The sequence below is a fragment of the Varanus komodoensis genome, unplaced genomic scaffold, assembly GCF_004798865.1.
Source record: "Varanus komodoensis strain SLA01 unplaced genomic scaffold, ASM479886v1 scaffold15, whole genome shotgun sequence".
Classification (NCBI taxonomy): domain Eukaryota; kingdom Metazoa; phylum Chordata; class Lepidosauria; order Squamata; family Varanidae; genus Varanus; species Varanus komodoensis.
The window spans coordinates 5,163,507-5,174,909 of record NW_025335440.1 but is presented as its reverse complement, the minus strand read 5'-3'; the positions used below and the strand labels follow the sequence as shown (position 1 = coordinate 5,174,909).

The window sequence follows — 11,403 nt, the reverse complement described above, 5'->3', positions numbered from 1 at the left end:
GGAAAAAAATCTTCAGGAATGATTCAGCAGGGAGCAGCAGGAGGTGAAGCACCCCAGGGCATGAAGCCAGATGTCTAGGAGGTCCTCAGGCCCCTTGCACAGGGGGCAAGTGCACCTGCACATCAGGGCAGTGGGGCAGGCTGGCCTTTCAGAGATTCAAGTCTCCAGCCCGTGGGCCAACACACGTCACCTCTGCTACATAAGGTGCAATCCAGTGCAGGGTTAGACATTAACAGTCCTGCAACTCAGCATTCCCCCGCCAGATCTTAAATGCAACTCATGATCTAATCAAGAATCAATTCACATCGTTGGTTTTGTAGTCTCTAGATGTATGGAACTAGATAGTGGGAATTTCAGTATCTGGAGGCTGCCAGGTTAAGCAAGTCTAAATGATCTTGGGAGGAAGGAAGAATCCATCCTGAGGCCACTCAGCTTTGCCACCTGCCTCATTCTAGAAGCTCAGTGGAGGTAACTATTACTTAAAAAAAATAAAAATGGCTGTGATCCAAAATGCAGAGACCACATGAGATGGATATTATGGTGCACTGGAAACAGCGACATCATCATACCAGTCCCACATGATTCTTTTTACATGACCAAAGCAGTGTGGATCACATAGGAATAACAAGAGCACAACAAAACAAGAGTCCAGAGGTACCTTAAGGACAAATACATTTATTAGGCAGAAGCTCCCATGGGCTTCAGTCCACTTCATTAGATGCACCTGATGTTTAAAGAGCCAACAGAGGTGCACCATGTTCTGTTTGACTGAAGGGAGGAACCTGGAAGAACAGACATTATTCCAATCACCACTGGGCTGCTTGTGTCTTTCTGTGAGCAAATTTATACAGTACTGGCAAGGCTCCCAGCCTTTGGGCAGCACATAATTGGTTCTGGGATTTTCAAATGTGAAGAGCTTTCCCCCCAGATTTTCTGGCTTCTGGTTTGGAGGTTCTTCTGAGAAGAAAACACACAGGAAGGGCAGACTGCAGGCAGGAAGTTACAGTGCAGGCAGGAAAAGGGAGAGGAGCCTTTATCCCCACCCCGTGTTGCTTTTGCCCCACGTTTAGGAGCGCCCACTCCCCAAGACACACCCTATCTGATTGGGTGGATCTAAGACTACACATAGAAGTACTTTCCACTTTACTACCATCAGGATTCTACCACCTCATCCGGTTCCATGGCCGTAGTACCTGTTACAACAGATCAGTAAGGTGGAAGAACAGGCGGGCCAATATAAATTCTATCCCTGTACTGCATACAGAGGGGACAGAGCCAGGAGAGAAGCGGCCACCTCGTGAAATCCTAAGACGAATTTTTAACTGGGTACTTGGATCAACTCCCACTGCCTGGATTCCATCGCTCAGGCCAGCTGAAAATGGCCTGGGTGGGCTGGAGTCCCCATGCAGCAGGCTGGCACAGCTCGTCTCTCTTTCTAGACCTGTCAGGTATCTCCTTGCGTCACTCCCAGCAGGCTGGGGTGCTTGGCAATATGATCGGGATGGTCAGCTGGCCAGGCTGAATTGGGAAAGGGGGAGGAGAAGCAGAGCCGCTTGCTGCCGCGTCTGGAACTGTTGCCCAGGCTGCTCCCGGGGTCTTTCAGCTCGCCCAGCACACAAGGCCCGGCTGGCCGCTCTGCCTTCCCTGAATCCACCGCTTCGCACCAAGGTAGGGATCAGAAAGCAGCCTCTGGCTCCCACTGGCTGGGGAAAGGAAGCAGCTGCCTCTTCCAACTTAATATTTGCTGGTCACTTGATCCCATCAAAAGTGGGCACAAGCCAAAGCAAGTCCTGCTTATGAAAGGGACGCTGCTTGTGTGTGGCTGGAGTTGCAGGGGTGCGAAGGAGGCCTGCAGCATAAGGGTAAGATTTCTACCCTTTCTAGTGTTTTCTTCGCTAAAAAGACACTACCAGCTCCTACACAAGCTGTTTAGAAACAGCTGTAGCTTCCCCCGCACCTTCCCCAAAAGTGGCAAAGGGGGCTTGGTTGTTTCAGGGGTTGGGTTGAAGTTAAGGCAGTGAGGAAGCTTTGGACCCCTGGCTAATTTCTCATGAATCACCAGGTCTTTGTCCTCACTTGCTCTTTTGAAGCAAAGGTATCACTTCACCCACTTGGCATTGCTTGATGCAGATTCCTTTGCCTTAACCAGTGTGCCCCTTGATTTATAATTTAAATCATATGGGGTCTTTCTAAGTTGCCAGCCCCACTCAGAAAGTAGACCATACAAACCGAGTTTGCCACCCTGCTCATCTACCTTAGGGAATGAAAATTTGTCAACAGAAGAGAGACATCCAGGACAAACAGCAGAAGAGATCTATACCAACATAGTTGTGCACAGCCCATGTTATTTTGTAAGCCAGGTACAGAATAAAAACCTACTTTGAAAAAAGTAGAGTTATGTGAATATGCAGTAATCAAGTCTGCATTAATTTCTGCTTTTGATAGGGAGTAATACAACTTTGACAATTGTTTTAGATGGGTAGGATCCAGATAAACAGCTGCCACATTCAGTGGGACTTACCGGTCATTGATGCACTTCCCTGGGAGTAAGCGTCACTGAAATTCAGTGAATTTCTTTGAGCAGACATATGGTTTGCAGCCTTTGCTGTTTATACTTCAATGGCACTGAAATGAATAAGTGAGTCATGATTCAACTTTCCGAAAGTTCAGTGGGACCCAAGTGTCACTGCATTTGATCTAGCCCTTCTGCTTTATAATTTCAGTATGCCCATATTTGCAGAACAGGACAAAATCTGTTTGGTTTCAGTCAAAATGTGCATGGAGATTTGGGAAAGAGCTGGAGTGCACAGCGAACGTCTCTGAGCAGCTTTGTTCAATGGAAGCATCTTCTTGCAAGCTCATTTCAGCATGCCCCGCCATGAGTTGTATTCCAGGGCAGTACCCATGGCTTGGCCCAGAAGCTTATTTAATAGCATGTTTCATATCAGCCCTCCCCAACCTGACGCTCTCCAAACGTGTTGGAGTACAACTCCCGTAATCCTCAGATACCATAGCCATTTTTAAAGAGGACCAAAAAGAGCGAGTGTGGTGTTGTGGGTAACTGTGTGGGACTGGGACTCTGCTGATCTGAGTTCTCATTCAGCCATGGTGCTAACTGGGTGACTTTGAGCCAGTCATGCACTCCCACCACAACCTACCTCGCAGGGCTGATGTTGTGCAGATAAGATTGAGAAGAGGACGAGAATTATGTAAGCTGCCTCGGGCCCCTGGGAAGGAAAAAAGTCAGCATGAATGAATGAATGAATAAAACAAAACCTCTTCGGACCTGCCCAAGCATTAAGATCAACCTCAGAGGGCCACCTGAAAACCTGTTTGGCTGGTGAGCACTTGGAGTCCTGCATTCCCTTTGGAGCTCCCACCCTAGGGAGAGACCAGGGGCTTCTTGCCGCTAGCTGTAAAAACAGACACACCGGACACAAACAGTCCAGTGCGCATTTGTGGTGTCGGTCCTAAAGGTCTATTCCTGCCTTCCTCATATTGTAAGCCAGCTTAGGAGGACCAAGGGTCGAACATCTTTAAGCAGGTCAAGGCACAAATCCTATGCATGTTTAGAAACATAGAAACAGAGCGAGTCAGAAGGGGCCTCCCGGGCCATCTAATCTGACCTCCAGCACCAGCTGGCTCTCCTCATGACATGTGCATGTCATGTGCATGTCCAGCCTATCTTTGAACACCCGCACCGATGGGGCCTCAACCACCCCCTGTGGAAGCCCATTCCACACCCTCGGGGTCCTGACTGTCAGGAAGTGCTTCCCGGCATCCAAATGGAACCTTGGCTCCCTGAGCTTTGCTCCGTTGGAGCGCGTCCTGCCTTCCTCTGCAGGGGAGAACAGGTCTCTACCCACCTCTGTGTGACATCCCCTCACATACCTGTATGTCACCAACAGATCCCCTCTGAGTCTCCTCTTCTCCAGGCTGAAGAGACCCAGTTCCCTCTGTCTCACCTCATACGGCATCCCCTGCAAACTGGCCACCAACCTTGTGGCCCTACGCTGCACTGACTCCAACCTGGCTATATCCTTTCTGTAATGAGGGGCCCAAAACTGAGCACAATACTCCAGTTGCGGGTGCACCAGAGTCATATAGAGTGGTAGCAATACCTCTCTCAATCTAGAAGCCACACTTCTGGCTATGCAACCAAGGGTGGCGTTTGCCCTCTTGACCACCGCATCACACTGCTGACCCATGTTTAGCCTGCAGTCAACCAGCACCCCGAGGTCCCTTTCACGAGTGCTGCTCTCCAGGCACTTGTCCCCTAACCTGTACTTATGACACCCATTCCTATGCCCCAAGTGCAAGACCTTGCACTTATCCACATTGAACGCCATCCTGTTGTCTCCTGCCCACTTCCACAGCCTGTCCAGATCCTTTTGGATCTGGAGTGCCTGCTCCTCAGTTGTGGCCACTGCTCCAGTTTTAGTGTCATCTGCGAATTTGATCAGCGGACTGTTCACCCCTTCTTCCATGTCATTTATGAAAAGATTGAACAGGATTGGCCCCAGGACAGAGCCCTGGGGAACCCCGCTTGTCACTGGCCGCCATCCCGATGATTCCCCGCTAATGGTTACCTTCTGCTTTCGGTCAGTCAACCATGCCCTAATCCACCAGACAGTGCTTTGGTGTATCCCAAAACCCCTCAGTTTCTCCACCAGGATATCATGGGGCACTTTGTCAAAGGCCTCGCTGAAATCCAGGTATATCACATCCACTGCATCGCCTCCATCTAGCCATCTCAAAACCTTGTCATAGAATTCCACAAGGTTTGTCTGGCAGGACCTGTTGTTGCGGAAGCCGTGTTGTGTGGCTGTCAGCCTCCCTTCCCTATCTAGCATCACTAGATCTCTCTGTATGATGAGCCTTTCCATTGTTTTTCCTACAATGGACATAAGGCTAACTGGTCTATAATTCCCCATGTCCTTTCTACTACCCTTTTAGAAAATTGGGACCACTGATGCCACCCTCCAGTCCTCTGGAACTTCACCCGTTCTCCATGAGGCCTCAAAAATGAAGGCCAGTGGGCGTGAGAGAACCCCTACCAACTCTCTAAGTACTCTCGGGTGTAACCCGTCAGGGCCTGGCGCCTTTGTAATGTCCAATGCCCTGAGGAGCCCCTCGACTTCAAGGGGGATGACTAATTTGTGCCCCAAAGTCCCCAGCCTCATCTAATCTCCTATGCGGATCTCCCCTGTCCTGCTTTGGGGAGAAGACAGAGGCAAAATAGTCATTTAGCATCTGTGCCTGTTCCCTCATATCAGTCACTGGACCTCCTTCCTCCTTATTTAGTGGTCCCACCACTTGTCTCCCCTTCCTCTTCCTATTTACATGCTGAAAGAAGCCCTTTTTGTTGCTCTTGATATTCTTGGCAAGTCTCAGCTCGTAATCAGCCTTAGCCTTGCGAAGAATCCTTCTGTGACGGGCCTCCTCCTCCTGGTATACCCTTTTGTCTATTTGCCCCAGTACCCATTTCCTACGGAGGTTCCTCTTTAGGCCACAGCAAAAAGCCCTACAACTTCCAGCATTCCCCAGCCAGCCACTGCATCCTTAATTTATCACCTGCGTGAAATTGTAACATGTTCTATTTTCCCGGAGCAGTTTCTATTTTGCTTCCTCCTGAGGCTCACCTCTCCCGCTCTCCCTCTGTGTCAGTCAAACACCTCCTTGACAAGAGCGTGTGCCCTGCTGGGACAGACCAAGAGCTCCTCGAGGCCAGCCTCTGCCCCACAAGGGGGAGCCACCAAGCAGCTACTGTGGTTCTTTCACAGGTGAGCTGCATGTTGATGGGGAGGCTCTCTTTTACTTCCTCCTTCACCCATTTAATTTGACTGTTTACCATACAGCCAAGCCAAAGGCCAACCTTCTTCGGTCTGGTGCATTCCAGCTGTTCTGCATTACAACGCCTTCCATGCCTGACCTTCGACCATACTGGCTGGGGGTGATGGAATTTGAAGTCCAAAACATCTGGAGGACACCAGATTAAGGAAAGGTGCAGCTTGCTAAAGGAGCCAGCCAGATTCCCCCAGAGAACTCTGGGAATCCCAACTCATCTTTACCATAGAACTTCAGAGGAACGTTGCTGGCCATACACTCGGAAAGGAAGTGCGGCTGGGGGAAGAAACCAGCGCTGCACAGGGTGTTACACTCTGCAGGAATGGAGCGGTGGAGGCATTCATCAGGCCAGTCTGGTAGAAATAAGCTCCAGTAGATTCAGTGAAATTTACTGCTGAAGAGACGGATGGGTTTGCAGCATGCCTTTTGCAAAGCATGCTTTGAAAATTTCATTTTCAAAACATTTCACTCTGTATACCTTACTCGTACGTAAGGATCTACACAATGGGACTCTCAGGCACTTCTTACAGCATACCCTAACTTATTTACTTGCTAAAATATACATTTGTGTTGACCTTTATGGGGTACTACAAGCAGCTCAGAAGCATAAAGTAGTAATACTATTCATTTTTAAAATAAGCAAACTATTACCTTACTAAAATAAAAATAACAAATAAAACCTTGAAAAGCTAGCATGAAAAACATATCTGGGGAAGATCATTTTAGCACTCTGCTGGAAGGTTGGGAAGAAAAGTGCTCACCCCGCCTCCTATGGGCGGGAATCTATGGGCTCGGGCACCACACACGAGAAGGCCCTGTTCTGTATACTTACCATGCCCCACTTTGATGGAACTGGGAAACCCTTGACTGTCACTCCAGTATCCTGAACCCAAGCAGAGCACTGTGCTAGTTAAGGCAGCTTAAATAGCAGCAGGGCAACCTGTGCTGAATGATGAGCTTGTGGCACCAGCTGCATTTTGCACTAGCTGCACTTTCCAAACAGTCTTCAGAGGCAGCGCAATGGTCCATCTGAGACGTCAGGGCAGCGTGGCTGAGAGCAGCCACACCTGCTTTCTCAAGGGTACAGCACTCGAAGCTGCACACCCCCCTGGCCACAGCTGCAACCCGTCTCCCCGGGAGCAGAGCTGGCCTCAGGACCGCTGCTTCATTCAGAGAAACACGCACCTGTTCACATCAGCAGGTCAACCGCCTGTAAACCTACAGAGGTTGGTGTAAAGAAAAGAAATAAACCAAAACCCTTGGCTGCGTCAGCCTGGAATGAACGCCCCCTGCATCAGGCTTGCCCTGTTCCGAGAATTGTCGATTGCTTAACCGTCCAGAAATTTGACCTCCATTTCCATTGCGGAGCGATGCAAGACAGAGGCACTTCGGCTATTTCTGGCCTGTCACAAACAGGTTGTCACCCGGCAGCTCAGCTCTCCCTCTCCTCTGTGCTGTGAGGGGAAGGTGCGCAGAAACGGCAGAGCAATCGCTGGGCCCCCATGAGAAATGTGAGCACATGCAAAGGGGCAGGAGCTGCAGGCATGCTTAGCTGGGGATCGCCATGCGGCCTGTCCAGGCCTGGTCTGCCCCAACTTGGGGAGGGAAGGAGGTTCCGAATGCAATTATCGTTACTTCATATTCAGGCTTTTGCTTTTGGCTGCGCTGGAAATTAAGCCATGCGTCCCCCTCTTTTACAGAAGCAGTCTGTTTGAAAGGCTACCCAGTGCAAGTCTGCTATAAAGACCTATTAAGTCTTTATAGCCCCTAAAGCTGCACCTATTCAAATATGTGCACAATTTATGAAAGTGACTGTGTTTGTTCTTCCTCTTGCTTGGTGATTTCTGAGTGGCCACCCTACCTGCATGAGAAGTTACCTGTCATTATCAGAATTAAAAAAAAAAAAAAAACCTTTAAGATGGGATCTAGGGGCAGGGCTTTTTCAGCAGTGGCCCCATATTTGTGGAATTAACACCTAAGCAAGGTTTGTGTGGCTGTCATTTAATATGTTAAAACATTTCAACCTATGGTTTATTGGTGTCCCTTTAATTTTTATTTTTTAATACACTTCCTTTATGTATACATTTTAACTCTGGTCATTTTCTATTTGTATCACTATATTAGAGCATAACCTTATGGCCAGTGGACACTGTCTAGACAACCACAGCAAAATTCAGAACCCCTGTTCTAACTCTGGGGAAGCATTTCAAGGTTGGAGTTGGTGCCATTCATGCCAACTGCGGCTCCAAAGTGGCACTTGTACAGGGGTGCAGAGGCATTTTATCAGGCCGCGAAGGATGGCCCTGCCAGGCCCCAGCAGCCCTTGCTACAGTGTCCTCCACACCCTCCACTGGATGCCTGTAATCCTCAGTGCTCAGAAGGTTACAGGCAGCCTCACCTGGCAGTGCACTTAGCGTGTTTTCTTGTTTGTACAACAGGCTTGGAAGGCTTGAGTCTTCACATTCGTGAATACCTTTCATGTAGCTGCAGGCATGTATATGAATGAAAGGGTTCCTACAGTATTCCTTGGCCAAGTCACTACCTTCTTCACTACCTTTCCCCTTTACAGGCAACGCTTTGCTCCAATGGCACCCAAGAAAAAAGCACCAAAGAAAAGCAAGCTGGAAAGAGTCGAGTCTGCTAAAAATACCACACTGCTAGAGGACCCCTCTTTGGACATTGACCATCAGCAGCAGCTTGATGGCTTGTTTGAAAATGGGTCAGATGGATTTCTCTGCACTGCCACAGAAGTCACCAATCCGAGTCACGGAGCCAGCGCTATGGCGGAGATGCAGCGCATGCAGCAGGAGCAGGTCCTTTGTGACCTCACCATTGTCACCAAAACCAAAACCTTCAGTGTTCACAAGCTGGTTCTGTCTTCATGCAGTGAGTATTTCAGAAATCTCCTGAGAAGAAATTCCAGGCTCCAACAAGTAGACCTCAAAGATATCTCTGCCTTAGGCCTGGCCACCGTTATTTCCTATGCCTACACTGGAAAGCTGAGTCTCTCTTTGTATACCATTGGGAGCATCATTTCCACCGCTAACCATCTGCAGATGCATGCTCTGCTCAACATGTGCACTGACTTCCTCAACCAGGAGATGAACGTAGAGAACTGGATGTACATTGCCAATATGGCGGACGTATACAATCTCAGCCAGACAAAAGATGCAGCCAGGATATTCATCCGGGAACATTTCCTTGAGTTCTCCAATACAGAGCAGTTCATGAAACTCACCTTTGATCAGCTCAATGAATTGTTGATGGATGATTACCTTCAGTTCCCCAGTGAAGTGATGGTCTTCCAGATTGCCATGAAATGGCTTGAATTTGACCCCAAACGAATCAAGCATGCTGCTGACCTCCTGCACAATGTCCGGTTTGGCACTATCCCAGCCCAAGACTTGATCAACTATGTCCAGCCTGTGCCATGTATGATGCAAAACCCAGAATGTCACAGGCTTCTGGTAGATGCCATGAATTACCACTTGCTTCCTTATCAGCAAAATGATCTCCAGTCCCGAAGGACAAAGATTCGAGGAAGCTGTAAAGTCTTGCTTGCTGTTGGTGGGCGCCCATGTTCGAGTGAGAAGGCTCTTAGCAAAGATGTAAGCTACAGAGATCAAGAAGGAAACTGGAATAAGCTAACAGAGATGCCAACCAAGTGTTTTAACCAATGCGTTGTGGTTATGGATGGATTTCTTTATGTGGCAGGAGGAGAGGATCAAAATGATGCTCGGAACCAGGCAAAGCACGCAATTAGCAATCTGTGCAGGTAATGGGAATATAAAATGATACTTTACAGACTGGTATTCAGAGAAGGCATTAAGCACTGCAGTATGTTTAATCAGACCATCGGCCTATGTACTGATACTTTCATACCAGCTTGCAGCAAAAAACCATCCCAAGGTGGCTTCCAATATTTAATACAAACAGAATAACTGGAAAAGCTCAGGTGTTTTAGTCTAGAGCCCAGGAACATTTCTGAAGCTGTATACAAGGTCCTTCAGGATTAGGGGAGAGAACCCAGGAGGTGCATTTAAGATGTACTTTGAGGAAGAAACTTTTCTGCAGGAGCCTGGCTTAAGCAGCTACCCACGGCTTCTTTGTGTGCCCCAGCCCTCCCTAAGTATGTGCCCTCCAGATGGCCTAAGGGGCAACTTCCATCATGCTGGCTGGAAATGATAAGGGTTCTGGTGCAAAATATTTAGGAGGCACCAGATTGGAGGAGGTGTGAGTGTCTCAGAATGGGCTGGGCTTAAAATTCACCTTTGGAGTGTCTTTAAAGTCCTTTGTTGTATTTCCATATCATTCCCTTCCTCCCGAATAACCCAGGAGAAACCCCGTGCTTGATCAGGCCCCACAACAGTTCCACCTTCAGTGACAACCTGTGTTTTCCCCATAGGTATGACCCCCGTTTTAGCACCTGGCTGCACTTGGCCAGCATGTCACACAAAAGAACCCACTTCAGCCTCAGTGCCTTCAACGGGCATCTCTACGCTGTTGGCGGACGCAACAGCAAGGGAACACTCAACTCTCTCGAACGCTACGTCCCTTCTGCCAACAGCTGGCAAGCCAAAGCCGACACGGAGCTGCCCCGCTGCTGCCACGCCAGCGTGGTCGTTGGCGGCAAGATCCTGGTCACCGGCGGCTACGTGAACAACGCTTACTCCCGGACCGTTTGCAGCTACGACCCCGCCACCGACTCTTGGCGGGACTGCGCTTGGCTGAGCAGCCCTCGAGGCTGGCACGGTGCCGCCGCCGCAGCAGACCGAGCCTATGTCCTGGGGGGCAGCCAGCTGGGCGCCCGAGGGGAGCGGGTGGACGTCCTCCCTGTGGAGTGCTACGACCCCTCCACAAACCAGTGGAGCTACGTGGCCCCCCTGCCCACTGGCTTAAGCATGGCTGGGGTGGCCACACTCGGAGGGCTAATCCTGCTGGTAGGGGGTTGGAACGAAAGCGGGAAGAAATACGAGAAGAGGATCCAGGCCTACAACCCTGATCTGGATGACTGGGCAGAGGAAGGGGAGCTTCCTGAGGGCACGGTAGGGGTGTCCTGCTGCACCATCGCGCTCCCGCACTCCAGCGCCAGGGAGTCCAGGGCGAGCTCGGCAGCCTCGGCAGCCATCAGCATCTGAGGGTAGGCAGGCGGTGGTGGAGGGCGGCATCCACAACCTGCCTCGGGCGGCATGTCGTACTGGGTCACGGGGAAGCTCTTCTACAAAGCAAAACTCAGTGGACCTTGGTTTTGGCAATTTTATAAAACAGTCTCACTAGATGTTTAGTACTATTTTATGACAACACATCTCATCTTACCTCACAGACCTTTATCAGGATTACAAGATGAACCTGTTCAAAGATGTTTAATCGTCCAGTTCATGTCTGGTCTTTAATACAGAGCCTTAAGTGTCCTCAGACTGGAAAAGCTTGCTGCCCTCACCCCAGAAATATTGCCTCCACTTTATGGATTTGGCCTTCAAAGCCTACCTTGAATGAATTACTTCAATGGAATATAAGGTTCAAAAGGGTTAAATTAAACACAAGCTACTCCATAAA

At 49.4% G+C, this 11,403-nt stretch overlaps 1 protein-coding gene and 1 long non-coding RNA gene across 3 annotated transcripts; one reads left to right on the top strand and one right to left on the bottom strand.

Moving 5' to 3' along the window:
- Positions 1-655: 655 nt before the first annotated feature.
- LOC123020684 lies at positions 656-3,453 on the bottom strand. Its single transcript, XR_006414182.1, has 3 exons — positions 3,159-3,453; positions 2,522-2,625; positions 656-782 (listed from the first exon to the last, which is right to left on the bottom strand). It is a non-coding gene; the product is annotated as an uncharacterized LOC123020684 (long non-coding RNA).
- LOC123020680 (kelch-like protein 31) lies at positions 1,456-11,403 on the top strand. 2 transcript variants are annotated; one of them, XM_044424722.1, is made up of 3 exons: positions 1,456-1,668; positions 8,417-9,622; positions 10,253-11,403. In XM_044424722.1, exons 2-3 carry the CDS (start codon positions 8,433-8,435, stop codon positions 10,983-10,985), a joined length of 1,923 nt encoding a protein of 640 aa, XP_044280657.1. In that variant the 5' UTR covers positions 1,456-1,668; positions 8,417-8,432; the 3' UTR covers positions 10,986-11,403. The 2 variants fall into 2 exon arrangements, with proteins under 2 accessions (XP_044280657.1, XP_044280658.1); XM_044424723.1 differs by lacking the exon at positions 1,456-1,668 and adding an exon at positions 1,687-1,862.